The sequence below is a fragment of the Harpia harpyja genome, chromosome 17, assembly GCF_026419915.1.
Source record: "Harpia harpyja isolate bHarHar1 chromosome 17, bHarHar1 primary haplotype, whole genome shotgun sequence".
Classification (NCBI taxonomy): domain Eukaryota; kingdom Metazoa; phylum Chordata; class Aves; order Accipitriformes; family Accipitridae; genus Harpia; species Harpia harpyja.
In genome coordinates this window covers 17,339,685-17,360,422 of record NC_068956.1, presented here as the reverse complement: position 1 = coordinate 17,360,422, position 20,738 = coordinate 17,339,685, and the positions used below count along the sequence as shown (strand labels likewise).

General features: G+C 41.2%; 1 protein-coding gene across 1 annotated transcript in view; it reads right to left on the bottom strand.

Moving 5' to 3' along the window:
* Positions 1-9,862: 9,862 nt before the first annotated feature.
* AASDHPPT (aminoadipate-semialdehyde dehydrogenase-phosphopantetheinyl transferase) overlaps positions 9,863-20,738 on the bottom strand; it is a 73,420-nt gene continuing 62,544 nt past the window's right edge. Inside the window, exon 6 of the mRNA XM_052812913.1 lies at positions 9,863-10,042. Coding sequence (XP_052668873.1) covers positions 9,878-10,042 — 165 coding nt within the window. The 3' untranslated portion in view covers positions 9,863-9,877. The remainder of the gene's footprint in view (positions 10,043-20,738) is intronic.

Sequence of the window (20,738 nt, the reverse complement as noted above, 5' to 3'; positions counted from 1 at the left end):
GAGCTTTTGTCAGAAGCCAAGGTAAAATGGAAACAAGGACCTCCTCTTTCCAAAGCCTTCTGAAGCCACTCAATACAAGCGCTGCTCCTCTGGCTCTGACCCCTCTGGGATGGATGGATCCTGCTGTCCTCCCCATCACAGGCATTTATGGTTCCTCCTGTCCATTACCATGGTTCCAGCAGTAGGTCTGGTGTAGGTGCTGGTCCTCTGCTCTCACAGAGCTAGCTAAGCAGACACCTAAGGCAAAGGACTGCTATTTAGGACAAAAGCTTTGAACACAAACAGTATACATTTCTGTTCTGTTAATCCTCAGTTTCAGGGCTACTTCCCCTCCTCTAATGCAGGGTGGTCCCTCACTGTCATCATCAGGGCTTTGACAGGAAATTTGCATCAGCCCATCCAAACTAGCCAAGGCAAACATAGGACTGCAGTGTTCTGGGTGTTTTTTCTGACTAGCTCTTTGCATTACCTCCAAGTTAGTTTATTTCATGCAGAAAACTTCTTTAACTTCTCCATGGAGACAGGATCAAATCTGTCCACAGAGACACATGCAACCCCTATTTGGCCTATAGAACAACTTCTGAGTTACATTTAATATTTATCTACTTGATATTACGGAACTGATCATGCCCCGGGTTTCTACCATTTGGCATGCCCATTACCAAAGCTTTTACCCACGTGTTTCCATTCCCATTCTCTTTGTTTCCTTCACATTAGTATGAAATGAATCAGAAAAGGATGTGCTCCACCTTGGAGAAGAGTATTTCATGCAGCTGAACAGGACAGTAAGAATTGTCCCAAAAGAAAGGCATGAATGAATCAAAACTTACAGTAGGGATGAGGTGGAGGAAACAATAACTGGCCTGGATGGTAATGCAGACATACTGAACAGGATGCTCTGGGCAAACACCAGATTCAAAATGTGAGTTTGTACCTCTCTAGAAAAGTCCAAAAGCATTGCCATGTAAAGGGATTAAACGACACCCAGCCCTTGGACACAATCTTGCTTTATAGCACCAGCTAGCTCTCCAGGAACATGAGGAACTCACTAATTTACCCCTGATGTCTGAGTTACCCATGAAGTTCATGCACATGTTTGCTTAAAAGCATCCAGAACTAGGGTGACAAAATCCCCCCCCATATATATTCCATGTGACTCCCCAGAGGGAACAGAGAATTTAGACACATTAACTTCATAGCGCTGCACTGATTTCAACCCAAAACATTGTTATACTACCTCCCTTTTTCATAATAACCTAATGCTTAGTGCCCTCAGTTCCTCTTCTACTGCAGCAGGGTGACAGCACAGGACACAGGAGGCAGGCAGGCTGCACCCTTAGCAAGCTCACCCAGCTAGGAAGGAGCAAACCTGAAGGATTTTGTTCCCAGGACTGACTTTCTCTTTGCTAGTAATGCACAAACATGTCCTAGAAAACAAGATCTCAGGTTTTGGACCATCTTTATCTTTGGTGAGTACCTTCATTTGAAGATGACATTTGCCGCTGACTTTGCTTTGCAGGGCTTCCTTGGCTCTGTAGCAGCAGTGAGAAGCCTGACTTTCCCACACCGTCAGCAGGGACAGGTAGCTGTTTAGTTAACTGGTCTAAATTGCCTTCTGAAGGCTTTCAGAGATGCCTGCAGTGGTTATATGGGACACAGCCTTTCTCCAGACTCTCACATTTAGATATTGCAATTCTTAATTCTGTGCTTCTGATTTAGTCTGGATCTGACTCTTTCTGCAACACAACAGAAAAAACTTTTATTATCAAATGCAAAGCCAATTCAGAAACCAATGGCTGAATCTGCTTGGGTAAAAAAACGCCAAAACTAAACAAAAAAAGTTGTATTTCTTTACTGATCTAAGTACCAGGGCTACACTCAGTCTGATGTCTTCTGGAGACACACTCCATTGTGGGGTCCCACCAGTGAGATCATGCTGCTGTCTGATAAACTCAACCTGTGTTTTCTTAGTTGTCCTGTCCTATCCTGGAGGACTGTGTGGAGAGAGCCTCAGAGATAACTCAGTTCCATTCTGCAATCAGGAGCAGAGTACTAAGGGACAAGACAATGCATTTATGAAAGTTTCATTATGAATGTTCAATATTTCTTGTTCTCTTGCCATCGGCTTTACTGGTCCAGGAGGAGAATTTCTGCATGCTGTTCTCTTTGTCTAGGATAGTCCTAATTCAGAACAGCATCCAGCTGTGTTTGAGCACTCCACTGAACAGGTTTGAATGCAAAAGCATGACTAAGCTGAGTCCTGTACTGGGACCTTTTTGGCATTAAGTTAAATTGAAAATCTGCACAATGGAGCTCTAATTTTCATCAGAAATAGAAAAGTGTATTTTCCTTTTGCACTTTTCTTCTTCAAAGTGCTTTCAAAATATTAATTAGTTAATCCCACAATGATTCTGGCATTCAGACTTTTCCTACAATAATGATAAAAACTTTCTGTAAATGTTAATGTGCCACTGAACTTTGAAAATGTAGAGACTGTGCTGGAAAAGGGATGTATTCTGTCAAAAAAAGCTCTGTCTGAAGCATAAAGGGTAAAGAATGAAAGATTATGCATAATAATATTGTTCAAAGATACTTAAAGGTAAGACGTAAATTTTAAAACTTTCCCCTTCTGAGGAGAAAAGTGTTCCCCCTTTGAAGTGTTGTTATCAAGCCCTTCTTAGGACTTTCTATGACCCAGCCCTTCCATTTTATCTCATTGTGTTGAATATCATTCAACTCTAAAAGTGAGTGTTCATTATATTGACTCAGTGTTAGTGAAATACTTCTGTAGCAAGAAAAAAATAAACCACACCAAAATAATCACTTCTTCATTTTCAGGTCAAGTTTAGTGTAATTAAAATGCTAATATGCTCAGAGTGAACTACTAGAAGTTGTCTTAATCTTTATTCTTCAATGGGGGTACTGTCTGGAGGAGCACTGAGCACTCAGCACAGGTACTAAGCAGGACACTGTTTTAGTCTCACAAAACTGGTCAGTCAGTGATTCCAGAAGGAGCACAATACCGATGGGCATTTGCTAGTTGCTGGGTTTTTAGGGTCAGAAAGGAATTTAGCTCATTGCAGGTGGTGATGAGCAAATGCCACCAGCTTTTGTTTTCACCTGGAAGTATTGGTGCTGGGCAGAACCTCACTCTGTACCACAGACACCTCCTTGGCAGAACAAAACCCGGACATGATGACCAAAAAAAATATTAATGCTGTAACAGAAGACTTGAAACCACCAAAGCAACCAACCAAAAATAAAATCAATGTATATGTAAAACAAGGACTCTTCTCCAAACAAGCTGAGCACCCTAGGGAGCCAGGAGAGGTTCAGAAGTTCATTAAGGACATTGTTTATGGAAGGTACTTAACACCCTATACCTTGGGCCTGTGTCAGTCCCTGCAAACAAAGATTTCAGAGCATTAAGTAGTAAAAGAAAAAAAAAACAATGAAAGGCAGAGCATTACAGTAAGCAGCTTGCTCTGACATCCTCTGGTGTAAATCAGAAGTAATTCCACTCAGCTCCTGATTTCATCCTGTAATATTCCCAGTGGAATTATAAATGGACTGATACTATAAATGGTGTAAAGCCAGAGTGAGATCCTGAATCAGACCTTGTCTCTGTACAATGGGTGCCAAGCTGACTCCTTAATCCTTGAGCTTTCCTTCCTTCTTACCTAGCCAAACTGAACATACTCAGGTAAAAGCCAGCCAAAAAACTCTGCCATGCACATCTGCAGAAACAGAAGCTGAGCACTGAACACTCCCTAATGATCCCACTCCTTCAAGGAAGGATCGAACACCTGAAAACTCCCAATGTGTACTTGTGTCTCCCCTCCACATCTGCCCAGTGCTTTCCCAGCAGACTATATGTCTGCACCTAATTTCTTTTGCAGGATTGTATGTGTCCTGAGGCAAAGTCCTTCCCCTGTGACAAGGATTAATTGGACTCTCAGCTGAATGAGACTGTGAAACCAATCACTTGGCATTGGTGTAAAGCAACTAACATTGGTGAGCTGCTAATTTTATTTGCCATAAATCTTTCATAGTAAAGACAAGAAATCTTTAAAAAAGAGGATGGCTGAGATCACCGAGGTTTGCAGCTGTTCACAGAGAATTTTGTAGTGAGGACCTGTCTAGAGGAATATTTCCCAGATGATACCGTTTTCTTCCCTCCCTGGCAAGCATGGCCAGCCGGCTGCGTAAGAGCTTGCAGTTCTCTGCAGGGCTCAGTCCTGCCTGAAAGGCTACCATTTAAATATTCTTTTTGTTCAGCATACTTAATGACCATTGCAATATTTACAACTTACATACTAAATTTCCAACAACCTTGTGCTGCCTTGAGATCATTAGCTTTAAAGAAGGCAGAAACAGGTGATAAGGTCAAAGAGTCAGTTCTCTGTTGAAGCTTTTAAGTTCTGCAAATAGATCTGGGGACAGAATTTACCCTTTCCATTCAGTATAGGGGCATCTGCTCCAGGTTCAGGCATATTTTTGCAGTCTTCAGAAATGACTTGCTGATTTGGGGGCTATTCAGTGTTGAGAAGAAGAGGAATAGGGGCATCAATTGTTGAGGATTATTCTTCCCTGCTCCTGCAGTGGCTCAGAAGGAGTCTGAGCACAACTGAGGGATGTTAACTCTTACAATTGACCCAAGTTGTTCCAGAAGCAAAACTGACCCACAGTCCCACAGACAGGACGGAGAGCCCATTTGCCCTGACTAACACCAGTCTCAGTCACATCACCTGGACAAACTGGATTCTCAGCTAAGTTCACCCTGTGGAAGGATCTGAGTGTTTTTCAACCAACTTAAGAGAAGTAAATGAACAGCTAGTGCATGGTCTCAATCCCTTAAGGATGGCTGTATTGCTTTCCCAAAAAGAGAAGCTAAGCAACCTTCAGTATTAAGGTAATTTAAGAGAAAAATATTACCTTCCCTGCCACAAGTTAAGAAGGATATCCAGAGTACAGGGCTGCATTTCTTACATAGGTAAGAAATAATCTCCTTCTGCTGTTGACCTAACTTACTGAGGAAAATTTTGTAGCTGGTGAGTGATGGAAGATATTTTCTTAGGGATAAAAAAGGGTCTTCTCTTAATAATCTTATTGAAATTCTGATGTGGCAAATTCCTGGAGACATGGGGACAAGGCAGCACATCTTACTCTACAAGACAGACCACAGACCAACACGAGTTAGATCTGAGAGCAGAGCAAATGATGCAGTGCTCTCCCTTGCAGAGCTGTATGAATAATTTGTTGTGATTCCTTTTGTTGAATTTAGATGGTTTTTCTCTTTGCTGAATGATTTTGAGCAGATGGTGTCTTCAACTTTTTTTCAGGTTTATTTCTATTTATTCAATGAATGTACTGGGTTCATGGGAGCTGTGAAGTAGTGCTACAAATTTGAAATATGTGCCATGTCGTCAGTCATCCAGATTACATGGACTTGTTATTTTGCCCTAAAACCGAGTAATTCAGGCAATGAAAACTCATGTTACAGAAAAAAAGAAAAAAGGAAAAAAATCCCTATATTTTTAGTATCTTTGGAGAAGTGCCAGCTAATGCCAATACAAAAAACTGTACAGACTAGATGTGAGTCCTAGGGGAGAAGGGTCATTCTACAAATGTAGTAATTTTTCTTGTGGGAAAGAGGAAGGACCACAACTATGCCAGCCAGAGGTGAGGAAAAGGGCCTAGCTGAGGTATACAGGCCAGGAGAAGGGCTGCTGAGGTTCATCCAGCCCTTGGACTATAAAGCCCCCTGCTCCTCCAAATGGGCACCAACGATATGGCCAGGAAGAGCTAGAGTGTGTCTGGAGTGACTACACGGCTCCTGGGGTGATGGTCAAGACAGTGGGGTCCCAGGTGGTTTTCTCCTTGGCCCGGCCAGTGAGGGGGAAGGGCTTGGGGAGAAGGTGATAGGTCCTGCAGGTACACAGCCAGTTCCACAGCTGGCATTGTCGATAGGGATTGTTTTGTTGACAGGGCTTTCAAAATCATAGGACCCTCTCTCAGGATATAGGATAGGTGGGGAGAGATGGGACCCACCTGACCTGATGGCCTTCTATAATAAAATGACTGGGTTTCTGAATGAAAGGAGAGCAGTGCCTCCCACAATATCCTTGTATCCATGTGAGGACATTATGGTCTGGAAGGGTGGAGAAGCAGGTGGGTAAAAACCTGTTTTGATAGTTGGAGAGCAGTGGTTAATGGGTTGTACTCAATCTGGAGGCCAAGAACAAGGGGAATAACACAGACATCTTCCTTGTAACTGCCCTGTTTAACATCTCTATCAATGACCTAAAGCAGAAGACAGAATGCCCCCCTCAGCAAGTTTGCAGGTAGCACCAAACTTGGGGTGCAGCTGGGATCCAGTACCATGCCACAGGGGAGGCTCTCCCTACTCAAACTCTGCTGATGAACTATTCCCTTGCCTGTTCTGCTATGTTGCATGTTTGCATTTGTGGAGTTACAGAGGATGTTTCTAGAAGACTTCTCTTGCTTCCTTTGTTTTGAATTTTCAGGAACAAAGGGACATCAAGGCGATTTAAGTTTTAAAACCTTTATTTGTGTTAGCTAAATTTCCTCCTTCTCCTCTTCCTCTTAGTAGCTTTGAGTATTGCTCACGGGGAAGATAAAAATGACAACTCCTTCCACATCTGGAAACTGAAAAGAAAGATGATGAACTGTCATTTCCAAAAAGCTTTTGCTTTTGTTCTTGATGCCCTGAAGGAAGAACTGCCTCCTCCTGAAACCAGCAGAACTGCTTTTGCTAGAAGGTTTCCCATACAGCCCTTCAACTCCCTAGGACTCACTTGGGCTTCATTTGCCCTGAGGTCTTTTTTTGTTCTTTGGGGGTGGGGGTTGGAGGGGGAGTTGGTTTTGGGTTTGGTTTTTTTTTTTTCTTGCTTGCTCCCTCCTCTCTTTTTTTTTCTTTCTTTTCTTCTCATTGTGTGTTTTGATGATTTATGCATGCTGAGATGCAAGACGCTTCTGGGAATGCCTGTTGCTGTTCCGATGCCTGAAGGAAAAACCTTTTGTAGGGAGTAGCTGAAGTTACTACTAAAATCATTTTAACATTATGTTCTTCTGCTTTCCAACTTTAATCATCTCTGATCCACTTGGAGCATTATACTGATCAAGAAGATTTGCCTATTGCTTGGGCTACATTTAAGTTGAATATGCACTCTATTTTTTTCTTTTTGGAGATTCAGGGACTCAAGAGATGTGGGAAGAGCAATTGCCATTGAAAACTGAGGCAAAAAAGTTGTTGAGAACCTCAGCCTTCTCCATGTCAGTTGTTACCTGATCCCCTGTCCTATTTATCAGGAGCGGTACAATTTTTGTCTTCCTTTTCTGACTAATGTACCTGAAGAAGCCTTTATTATTCTTCACTTCTGTTGCCAAATTTAGCTCCAGATGTGCCTTAGCTTTCCCAATCATTCCTCTTCCTTTTTTACAACCTTTGCAAAGAAAGCCACTGTGACAGCCTTTGTATGTTTCTCAAAGCAAGGACCATTGCCCGCCCATTTGCACAAGGACTCCAGGCAGTTCCAGAGAGATGGAGGAGGAAGAAGAGGAAGCTCCTCTGTACAAAGAAGGTCAGGGAGCTGGGCTGTAAATCAGCTAATTCAGGAAGGAGCTTGCAGCAACCACACAGCCTATGAGACCCACCAGGGCCTCCCTTGACCAAGGTGTTAAATCCTTGGGTGGCTCAAAGTCAGCAGAGCCATGCAAAAGTCCTTGGAGGTCTGCCACATGGTGCCACCAGAAGATATGGCAGAAAGCAGTCTCATTTTCTGTCACACATGGATGGCCTGATGCAGAGAGGAATGTAATGCAGAGCTGGAGATAGTGTCATGTTTGCTTTAGAAATTAAGATCTATAGGAAGTTATTCTCAAATTTCCTTCAGTCATCACCAAAATGCTTACAGAGTTCAATACATGGAGGAAGGAGACTTCTTTGTGTTATGGCTTGGGGAAGATGCCCTTAAACCTCATCATACTCAGCCTCCGCAGTGCAGAATACCTTATTGCTATGTGACTCCCAGAGAGGATGCTCCTGGGAAAATGACAAACATTGAATTAGAAGTCCAAATGGCAGCAACTGTGGTCAGTATAGTCAGATCCTCTCAAGCCAGCCCTTCAGAGCCTTGTAGGGGCCTGCAAGCCTCTGACACAAGGTTCTAAGTGGTACATCTAAGTGGACAAAGTGACCACCCCATGGCCATGTTGGACCAGTGTTTGCATTGCGGCTGACCATGGCAGGTCAGAGCAGCCTCTGAAGCTGTGCCAGCAGATTAGAGCAGACATCATCCAAATTTACCTCAGGAGGCCACGTTTACAACCCAGCACTCTGTCTTGAGCTCTTTGCTAATGGGGAATCTGGCTTTGATGACTGCTTGGACTTAACTGCTTGTTAAAACTGTGGTTTTATTATTCAGACTTCCAAAAAACTAATTCAGGGCTGTGGTTCCTTATGTTCTTCTACATTAATCTTGCAATGTTTGATGTTTTTTTAAGATTGCATGAATGTGGGACCGTGATTATCCCATGTGCCTTTGTCTGGCTTGATCCATGACCACTCTTAGGTGGGTACAAGTGCCACGGGGTTCCCTTTGCCTGTCGGTGTGTGTTTGTACTTCAGCCTCTTACCATCTGGCTTGGAGCAGAGCGAGTCAGACACCTTTAACGTTTTCTCTGATTGTGTCAGCTATCCTTGTTAGGGTCACCAGAAACAAGGGAGGTATTAATTCGCATGCAATAAAAGGCAGTGCACTTTAACACACCCAGGAGGAAGGAATCAAGCACAAATAATAATTCATTCAATTACCTGATCGAACTTCTGAAACTGCCCAGAGACTGACTTGGTAGTGCTGGGTTCTTTCCCCATTGTTTGATTTTTGTGAGCATGGATTACCTTTTTGACATGCTCAGTGGAGTCAAAAGTTAACAGTCCCAGTCCTGAGATCTGACAATGTTACATGACATGCTGCTATTAAGCTACTGCAGGAGTGAGAAGTGATTTTTTAATATAAAGATTGCCTCTTGGTGCTACAAGTCTTCACAGGCTCTCCCTGAAGCATGATTTGTAAGCAACTAACTTTTCTGTGTTTCTGTGTAAGAAAAATTTTTACAGCTTAGAGGGCGTTTTGTTCTCCAAAAGGAAAGATACTGCTTCTTCCTGCAAAATTTAGTTGTAGCATTTCTGATCTTGAGTTTATTCTAAAGAAGAAATTATTCCCTATCATGGGAAAGCCTAATCAAATTTAATTCTAAGAGTTGAAACTCAACAGTACTTAAAACTGCCGTGTCTAGGCCAAAGCAATATATGTTTTAATGATAAACTCAAATGGTCGAATTAAGCAGCTTTATATATCTAATCCTCTTTTACCTTCAAATTGGTTCTCTTGCTGCTTTTCTAGTACAGTACACAAATACATTAGTGGACTCTTTAATCTGACAGTTAAAAGCATAACAATGTAAAATGGCTTGAAGTTGAGGTACATAAAATTCAAACTGGAATACAGTGAACGTTTTTAACAATGAATGTCATACCTTTTGAGCAGATTAGCACTCATAAACTATATAAAATTATTAAATTATAGAGAGAATATGATCCAATTTAATTTTTAAAATGTAAATTCCCTGCCAGCCTTTCCGGTTCAGAATAGGTCACATTCCTGAAAAATGTTTTAAATGTGTTGAATCAGTGGCCACATGAGAAAACAGTAGATCCATCACCGCTAGGAGGCAATGAGCTTATTGTTCATGTACTACTCAGCACATCTGTGGAGACATGTTCCTGCTACTGAGTTGCCCCTAAAATGAAGCTGCCATTGCCAGAAGAGTTCTCTACATCTACCCTTTTCTGTCATCTTTCCTGAGTGTGCCTTGGAGGCAGAAAGGGAGCCACACATATGGAGTCAGAGGGTCTGTCCATGCCGTGTCCCCACCTTGGTGAACCAGAGATGGGGTCCCTCCATCTAGGTCCACAGCTGCAGTGGCACAAGGTAGACCAGTAAACACCAATAGGCAACTGTAGAGAGTCAAATGTGAATCGAATCGAATCGAATAGAAAAGAATAGAATAGAATAGGCTATTTCAGTTGAAAGGGACCCACAACGATCGCCTAGTCCAACCGCCTGACCAGTTCAGGGCTGTCCAAAAGTTAAAGCATGTTACTAAGGGCATTGTCCAAATGCCTCAAACACTGACAGGCTTGGGGCATTGACCACCTCTGGAGGAAGCCTGTTCCAGGGTCTGGCCACCCTCTTGGTAAAGAAATGCTTCTTAATGTTCAGTCTAAACCTCCCCTGGCACAGCTGAAAAATGAGCATTACTGCATGTGGTGCAGGTAGCATATTTGACTTCCAAAACTGTTTATCAGTTTGATGCGAAGATTTGCATTGAATCCAGTTTTATCTGAATTGGGTCTAATAGGCAGACAACATTTTCCTCATGGCTGTCCTATATACCAAAACTGCTTAAGTGTGAAATCAATATTGCATTATTGTGCAGTTGTAACAATATGGCTAGTAGCTTGTTTCCTAGCTTTTTTACCTGTTGGCTGCACCTTAAGTCCTTTTTAAGCTAACACCTCTCTGTTGGAATTTAAGCTTGTTATTTCTGGGACCTGCCAAATTAAGGCATACCCAGAACATACTGTCCAAAGGTTTCCTGGCACCCAAATGACATCATGACACCCAAATGACATCATGACACCCAAGGCTGCTAGTGTGCGGGAGTGTGTTCCTCAGAGGAATGGCAATTCTGAGCAGTTTTGACAAACAGGAACTAACCATTGAAATCCAGCTGTTGAAGAGCACAGTTCATCATTAGGAGGTCGTATTTATTTAGCATTTTCAAAACTTACTGTTTGCAATGTTAGACATTTCAAGAGTTTTTTGTAGTATTCTTCTGAATTGCAGCTGGTGTACATGTCTACTGACGCTTTGTGGACATGTTTAATCCATATTTGGGAAGTCTTGGATAGAACAGGTTAATAGACCTCTTGATTTAAAAATTATAAACAAGCCCAATCTTTTTTTGTTATTATTAGTTTTACATGCACATAGTACGAGGGTAACATCAGTTACAAATTTTTCTGAATCAGAGATAGGAAATAGCTATTGCCCCAAATGTATTATTTCTGAGTAATGTGATTTCAGATGTACAGTTTAAATATTTAATGAGTAAAAATGAATAATAAACATCTATGTCAAAGCACATATTGTATGTCTTCATATAAAGGTTTGAAATAAAACTGAACTGCTAGACCAAAATGAATGTACATTGCTTTTCCAAATCAACAGCAAAATGAAATTTGAAAGCAGAAAAAAAATATTATGTTTAACACAATAAGATAAACAACAAGGTCACCTAAATTGCTTGCAGTGTATAAGCATGCATATTAGAGGCTCACAGGGATCACAACAAAGCCCAACACTATTGAATGTTTTTAATCCATAATCTCAAAGCAGGTATCAAATATCAGCCGGAGACAACATGCAGGTGAGGAATGGTGAAGCTTGATGTGGGCAATGAAATCATACAGACCAATGAAAAGATGAGGTATGAACAACAATGGTGATTAAGAAAGCACCTGGGAAGGTGGTGGGTTTTCCATCATTTGATGTCCCAAGCTGAAATTTTCATTTATCTTCAAATGAAGACTTTGATGTCTTTTGGGAAAGTATGCTATAGCCAAACAAGTCATGCTTTACTCAAATAGCTTGGTCAAGGTGAACGTAAGTGGATAAAATTAATGGAAACACGCTGAGATTTATAGGAGGTTAAATATCTTCTGCACTTTATTGAAAACTGTCAGAATGAGTTGAAAACTCTGAATTTATGTGCTAGTGATACTTCCATTTTTTTTTTCCAGTTTTTTCTGATACAAGTAGCTTAAAACGTCAAGCCTGGCACCCAGATTTTCAAGTGGCATTTGGCTACTTCAGCCCTTCATACATTAACAGCAAAATCTAGACAGAGGGGAGAAAATGGTCTTCTGAGTTCCTGAATCTGGGTGCCACCCACCATGGGGGTGACCCCGATGATTCATAATCTGCTATTTTTCCCCCTCAAGTCCTTGTTTGCACAGAAAAGAAACCTTTGAGTGCTGAGCAATGGGAAAGGCAGCATGCTTCACAGGTCCACAGTCTAGGCAACCAGGGGACCACAACCCTCACTGGTACGTAAATCTAAAGAGTGACTACAATTGACGAAGTACTTACAATCTTCACTTACTTCACTGTGTACATAACTGAGTCTCATGCTTGTTCTTTTACTGAGAAATAATGACACAACAAGCTCTTCCATCGCTACTTTCTCTGACAATTCATCTTATCTTAAAACATGATTTTTTGTTTTATTCTATACTGTAACATAGGTCTGGAGAACACAATTCATCCACCTCAACTCTGTGTTGGAAGTTGCCTTGCACTTTGCCACATCAAAGGACTTTCACTGATTAACTTGCAAGACCACAATTTGAATTGCGCAGTAGTAGAGATCAAAAGATCAGTGCTGGAATGAGAGAATGACATTGCCTTCATCTTTGTCCTGCACATACTATTTAAATGAAGAAATGATTTATCCTTTTAAAAATACATTTTTGAGCTCTTTCTCCTGCCTTCTTTTTGAATTGGAAAGTGCAGGGCTGGAGTAGGAATGGAGCAATTCTCAAATATGTGAAATGTATTTTCCATATGTTTGAAGGGCTGAAGATAATTTAGCATGGTTTGGACCCTTGGACAGATGAACTCTCCAATTCACAAATTCTGATTTAACTGAACCATAAACAAATTATAGTTTAAAACCTGATAATTTGCATATATTGATAATCAGAAGAGTATTAGGAAGACGTATGCTGTACATTGTCATATAAACTTGTACATGCTACGCTACTGCAGTCCAGATACTTCTGCCCAAGGGCAATGACTTCTGCTCAGTAATTCTTTCACCAGTGGCTTTCCAGTTTGGAATCGCACAAGAATTTTCCTATGATCCTGTTTGTTAAGTTTTATTTCAGGCTTACTTTAAAACACCACTTTTCCTGGCTTATCTCTGCCATACTGATCCATAGTGTAAAACTCACATTGGTACAAAACACCCTGCCAGGAGGATTTCCATTTGAGGCAATGTTGAACCTGGTGACAGCCTCTGTGTACCCTGGAGCAGGGTAGGGACTTGGACACCCTTTCTCATCAGAGGAGGATTACAACTTTAACCCTATGTTCTCCAAGGATAATTGCTTCAGCTTGCCATTTTGGATAATATTCATAATCCACTGTTTTAATTTAAATGCTCCAAACATGCTTGTACTTGGTTATATGATGAAAATAAGTGCATTTTTCTGGGATTTTGATACAAACCCAAGTAAACCAGACATTCAAATCACATTTTAATTGGAAAATGGATCATTATCTGTCAGACTCCTTTGAAAAAGCCCTTCTTAAATATGCCTTACTGGTGTTGTCATATTAGATTTTTTTCCTGTAAGAAGAATGGATTGCTTGCTTCTTTTTGGGAAATTACTGTACTGATGTACTCAGAACATCACTTAATGCTGGCATAACCTAGTCAGCTGCACTGTATTATCTGAATTTTCATTTCTGCATAAATTCATTGAGTGACTGGACTGCTGTGGTTTAAAGTATCTGCCCACCTTATGTCTCTTACTATATTACAGAGGCTGCCCCTTTAATTTTCATGTGTTTTTCTGGAGTTGGTAGCGTTCTGATGAATTTGTAGTTAATATTCTAAGAGTACAGTTTGTATTAGCTGAGCAGAATGGTCTTGCATTGCTCCCATGAGCAACTGACATTTTCAATGAAAAATATACTTCTGCACATGCAAGCAGCTGTTTCCCAGAGTACTCAGCGCTGAGAGTACTGATGTGTAAAGGTGTTTTACTAAGAGAGGGTTCCTATTTCAAGCACTGGAGTTAAAGCAGAAATGTACAGAAGAAAATCTGAAGCCCATCATGCTGGAATTGGGCTCTAAATGGTTACAGTTGTTTCTCCTTAAAATTAAGGGAAAATCTGTGAAAATCTCTGTTAAGTATTATTTTTAAATGATCAATGATTGTGTTTAATATCTGGTTTAGTTATACATACAACCCTGAGACAACAAATTGGAAGCCAGAAAGCACTATAAAAAAAATAAAATTCTTTTCAAAAATGGTAAAACAAAGTGTCATTGCTGAAATGTTTTATCTGCAACTTTCAAAACAAAGTGTTTTTTCAAAGCAAAACCAAAATTTGTTTCAAAGCTGAATTGTGTCAAAATCGACTAAACATTTCAGTCTCACTGAAGTGGCACTTTCCAACAGAGAACTGTTTAACCAGAAAACCCTTGACAGCCTCTGCCCTTGAGGCAGAGCTGGAGTGACCTGCCAGCAATGCTGGCCCTGCCTGGGCAGGACATCAGGATGCTCATGGCTGGGGAATGCCAGCGAGGCGATCTACCTTCAACCCTCGCTGCGGCATGTTTGCAGAGGCTCTGCTGAGCTTTGTATCAGCTGTGCCTTTAATGAAACACTCTCTCCCTTATTTTTGTGGTCTGCTTCTCCTAACTTGCTGCTCCCACAGTCCCTTAACGTATAATTGTGTTCAGGGAACTGAGGCAACCAGCTCTTTCTGAGGTTATTTTCCATGACAAACAAAATAAAAATATGTAAAAACTGCTAATAAATGGCACCTCCCTCAGGAGGGAAAGTATTACCTCAGTATTATCCCATTTTCTGCTTATTCAAAGAGAGAGAATCTCAAGGTCAAACAAAGCAAGGCCTCCCTCGAGGCAATGCTAATGCCAGACTGGCTGCGCATGCCAAGCTGCTGGCCCAAAGGTCATGCATTACAGGCTTTGACTGTCAATATTCTTATATTGCTGTTTTTCCTTTCTATTTACCATTCTCCTGCACTGTATCACTTTTATATCAGGCTTTTAAAAAATCTTTTCTCCTCCTATTACATGAAATTTTCAAAATAGTAGCTACTGTTTGTAGGTGAAGCAGCAGACTATATATAAATACTCATAAATGCTATGCACAACAAAATCTGGGTTGAAGGAACTGTCTCAGGAGGCTAAAGCACTTGAGTTGAGCACTCAAGAGTTAGGAAGAGCAGGACTATATCTGCAGTTTTAACTTATCTTCCTGCCATCCTTATATAAAACTGAAGTGCTGAAGTGAGTAAAGCTATTGCATCTCATGAGGCTTGTAGTTTATTCTCCTTTTTCTTGTTTTAAGCTCTGACTGAACCACATTCCTAATAACCTACCACAGACAAATACTCCATACTGCACTGTTCCTTCACCAAGAAAGGGCGTGATGATACACTGCTACAGAAACTGGTAAGCAAGAAAAGAAGTTACTAAGAAATCAAAACAGCATGCTTTTTATGAGGAATTTGAAAAAGAAACATTCAGCTGAAACATGGTCTTGAAAGAAAACTGTTATCCAGGCTGCTATGCAATACTCTGACAAAAGCAAATTCATGTTGGCAGTTCCATTCCAAACTTCACTTTTAATTTTTAATCTATTACACTCAAAAGAGCCTGTGAATATATTTGCATTAGAAAAGGCATATTCAGAGGTTTGAAAGTCATCTCTGTTCACGGGAAGGGAGAGAAGACTTGGGACTGAGGGGATAGGATTTTCTGTCTCCTCCATCCTCACTTCATGTAAGAACAGCACCAAGTTGCTAAGGGCAGAGGAGGGAGGTGTGTCTGCATCCTCTGGCTGCCTGCTAGGCCCTAAAAGGGAGGTAGCTGGGAGAGGAAGAGAAGCAGAAGGAGGATCCTCTAAGCACCTCAAGATTGGCACCAGAATTCTGCTGTTATTGAAATAAGAAAGTGCACAATTTTTGCAATGTTGCCATAGGGCTCCCTTATGGGGCTGTGCCACTGGAGATGGACCTGAGGGTGAACGCCTCTTTTAGTGTAGAATGAAGGTGAGAATTCAGACCAAACATGGGAATTTCTTTTCCCCTACTGCAGACCAGAATGGCCTCCATCCCAGTTCAAAACAAAAATTTGACGTTCAGAGAAAATGCTGGTAGGAGAAGGGACTGGATGAGCATCCTGCCTTTGTGAGAGAAAACCAAAATGCTTTGCATCATGCCATAGAACTGAAACACCACCATCAAATGTGTACCAGCCATTTGAGAGGTTTTACTCCTGAGGCTGATATAAACACTTTGCATGCTATACTACAGATGGAACTGTAAGCTGGAACATCCCTCGCTGGCCTAGCATCTTTGAATAAATATTCACAATTCTGCAGAGTTCAACTCAGTTGCAATTATATTTTTATATTCTCCCTCCATTCAAACATTGTATAACCTAGTCACAGGACCAGATCACATTACAAATCATGGTTTTCAGTCAGTGTCCAGTTTACTCAGAGAATTTCAGATCCAGAGTTTGAACAGCTGATTTTGCTCTAATTCTCTGAGCAAATGTTGCGTACTGCAAATATCTCTGTTTGTGTCAGAGGTGTTTACAATTCTGTACATGGAGAGAACCTGCACTGACAGGGAAGTGACAACTGCTTTCAAGGATCAGAAAGATCTATTTCCTGGTTGTCTTGAAAATTCACAGCAAAATCTGCCCAAGTTCTTCTGTTCTGAAAACTGAAAACTAAACATTGTGGAAGATTTAAGGAAAACGTTAAGATATACACAGAACATTAACTATAGCTCATTATGATTTCCTAAAGCAAATTTTGAGATGTTTAAATTAGATTTACTAAAATGGATTGCTTAGAATTCAGAGTTTTATCCCTTCTGCTAATTTTGCATGAGAATCAGCTGTTTCTAGAATCGCATTTTGTAGTGACACTTCAAATATTGTTTAATGAATGCTCATGGCAGCCTTGAGAGTAAATGGAGGATATAATAAAACAATAGGATATAATAAAACAATAGGATATAATAAAACAATAGATTTAAAAACCTTTAATACACAAAGTGACTACTTGCTCAGATCCTCATCTTCAAAAAATAGTGATTAAGAGTAAGGTGATGGGACAGCACATCACATGCTATCTAATAAAGTGGACTGAAAAGCCAATTCTGTGGATACTGATCTCCTCAGGACTCAAGCAGACAATTAAATACTGTCTTTCACAAAGGGTACACAGATTTAGGGTTGATCATGCAGCTGGGTGACTGCCAGCACTGTGACCTCTGTACAAACCAGAGACATTCCAGAAAGGAGACACTCCATGCACAGTCCCCACATCTGCAACTGGTTTTAAAACTTTGATCTGCAAAGTGTTGCTAGAAGGAATGGTTTATTTGTATATATTTTCTGGAAGGTTTAATTCTTGCTTTAACCAAATGGATTTCCTTGAAAATACTAGTTGTGAGAGGAACCCATAAGGGGATTTATATACAGCTGAACTATAGGCAATTCAGAAAATATCCACAATAACACACACAGATTATGGTCTGTGACCCCCACATCATCTCTAGATATTTACTGTTGTTCTAAGATATTAAATTATTTCTTCAGTGCCTTAGGAGAAAAATAATGTTTAGATTATTTCCTAATGGTGGCAGTGCCAGAAAAGATCCTCTAGCTGAATGTCTCAGCCACAGTGCCTTTAATAAAGGGTCATATTTTTCAGCAGCTTATGGGAAAAACCAACAAATGCTAATCCTTGGTCCAGTCTTAAAGTTTTGGGGGTTTGCTGCAGATGCTACCAATTAGAAATTACATATTCTGCTATTTAAAAAGGATACAAAGGTTTAGTTTGTTCCCTCTGTGACAAAACCCTCCTGGGTAAATGATAATTTTATTCTCTAATTTTTCAACAATCACTTTTTCTCATTGCTGCATATCAAGAAGGATACTCTGAAATGATAGAGACCTCTGAAAAGAAAGAGTTGAGAAACCTCACCTCTGATGATAATGCTTGCCTGTGCATTAGCACCATCCTGACATCCCAGTCATTGTCCATTCACAGCTGATGAGAGAAACGAGATTTACTTGGAGCAAACGGCCTCACTGTGCTGCCAGTCAGGTGTAACGGGAGAAAGCAAAGCTTGTCTGAAGTGCTGAGCTTCGTTTCATGTGCCCACAGTGGAGCTTGTCCCCCAGACTCCCCCTGTTAGTGGAGACAAGTGGGCACTTCTAACCAGCAATTAATCTCAGTATGTTAAACACTTTTATTAAGCTGATAAGAATCGTGCCCTAGAAGAGCCCAAGTTCCTCCAGATGACTTCTTCACCTCAGTCTTTACTGGTACAATATGCCATCAGGAATCCCAGACCCTGGAGAGCCATGGGAAAGTCTGGAGCAAGTACAACTTACCCTCAGTAGAGCAGAACCCACTTAGGGACCATTTAAAGAGACTAGACATACACAAGTTCAGGGGACCTGATGGGATGCACCCACAAGGGCTGACAGAGCTGGTCAATGTCATTCAAGGCCACTCTTGATTATCTCAGGGGGGTTCTGGTGATTAGGAGAGGATTCTGAAGACTGGAGGAAAACAAATGTCACTCTTACCTTCAAGAAGGGTGAGAAGGAGGACTTGGGGAACTACAGACTGGTCAACCTCACCTTAATGTCTGGGAAGGTGAGGGAGCAAAACCTCCTGAAAGCCACTTCCAGACCCATGAAGGACAAGATGATGATAGGGAGTAGTCAGCATGGATTTAAGAAGGGAAAATCCTGCCTGACCAACCTGATAGCCTTCTGCAATGAAAGGACAGGCTCAGTGGATGAGGGGAGAGCAGTGGACATTGTTCATCTCAGTTTCAGCAAGGCTTTCAACAATGTCTCACATAACATCCTCATAGATAAACAGACGAGGTTGTACTTGATAAATGGACCGTGAGATGGATTGTGAAAACTGGCTAACAGATTTGTGGTCAGCAGCACAAAGTCCAGCTGGAGGGAGTCACCTGTGGTGTGCCACAGGGGTTGATACTGGGGCAAACACTGTTTAACATCTTCATTAATGACCTGGATGATGAGACACTGTACCCTTATCAAATTCACAGATGATACAAAACCAGGAAGAGAGGCTGATACACCAGATGCATGTGCTGCTATTCAGAGGGACCTGGACAGGCTGGAGAAATTGGCCAAGAACCTCATGAAGTTCAATGAAGGGAAATGCCAAGTAGAAAACTGAGTTATATCTGACTTAAATTGCTTTGTACATTTCCACTTCTGGCAGGCCCTCATGCATCCACATTTGTGGATTTCCCTCAAATAAACAGACTTTGTCTCTTTAATACCAAAGATAATGTCGTTCTGTGCCATTAGTCACTGTGAGCTCCTCCCGAGTTGAACACCACATCAGCATACTCTTTAAGTGAGCAGATGCTTGGCGGCTGCTATGGGAATAAACTGAGATGTCAGTTTTCATTCTTTCAGGGCTATAACCCTGAAACTGTTTCATGTTTATCTTTAAATAGACTATCTCAGATTTTACGGGAAATTGTAAATGGTTTACTAAATAGAATGCAATATAGTCATTGCATGAAAAAATTATCTCTGGCATTCCTGTAAAAAATTATATATATATATATATAATATTAAAAGTCAGCAGATGCTACTAAGAGAATGATGTTGTGTTCACTTATTTTAAGAGCAGAGTCCTGCTGGCCTCCTTTCGAGGTTCATTTTCTTCCATTTTTCACAAATCCATTCATGTTTCACAAAAAGAAAAGTATGCAATCAAGTTCAACTCACTGTCAAGTGTCAAGCAGGAATTCACAAGACTGCTGCAAGAGCAGCTCTTTGACACCCCAAGGAACACAGGTATCCAGGTTCCCGTGAAAGTAAAAGGGAATTTTCCTATCATGATCTGAAAAAGCTTGTGTGCATTCACATTTCATTAACAGTACAGGCAGTTGGGGTAGCCAAAGCCCAAGGGCAACAAAGCTGTGCAATTTGGCTGCCGGTGGCATTAGCAGCACCACAGAGGATGCCGGAGCACAACATCCCACCTGTGCAGAGGGCACAGCTCACACTGTTCTTTCCCTGGTTGTCTTTCCTCTGTGAGCATCCTGAGAGAGCAAGCAAAGGGGCAGCCAAAAAAATGAAAAGGAGGGAAAAGTCACTGTTAAAGACAGTGAATGTTAGAAAGAAACCCTCTCCCCATTCTCACTTCTCTGTAACTGCACTGGGTTACTCTGGAGAGGGGAAGGGGTGAAATGAGATTTGCCTCGGGATTAATTGACAAAGAAAGTGAAAAGGAGCTTAATGAAGTGAAAAAAAAAAATCATAGTCTGGGACTGTGAGCATGGTGTTGCCATCAAAATAATCTGCTTGTGGTGCTGGTTTAAACAACAAAGAGAAGCACGTCAGTGATGCTTGACTGCAACTCTATCCTGCCTAAGTAGGCAGCTCCACGGGGAAAAGCCAATCCCTTGTCCCTGCTTTCCCACACAATGATTCACAGCTTATTCAACTTCTTATACTTACCGTTTTAATTCTGCAGCTCCTTTCTCAGGCAGTGTCTGGGGCTCCTCTCAGCAGCCAAGGGATCATAGAATCATAGAATCATAGAATCATTTTGGTTGGAAAAGACCTTCAAGATCATCAAGTCCAACCATTTACCATGCCCCCTAAACCATGCCCTGGAGTACCCTGTCCACTCGCTTTTTGAATACCTCCAGGGATGGTGAATCAACCACTTCCCTGGGCAGCCCATTCCAATGTTTGACAACCCTCTCAGTAAAAAAATTTTTCCTAATATCTAACTTAAATCT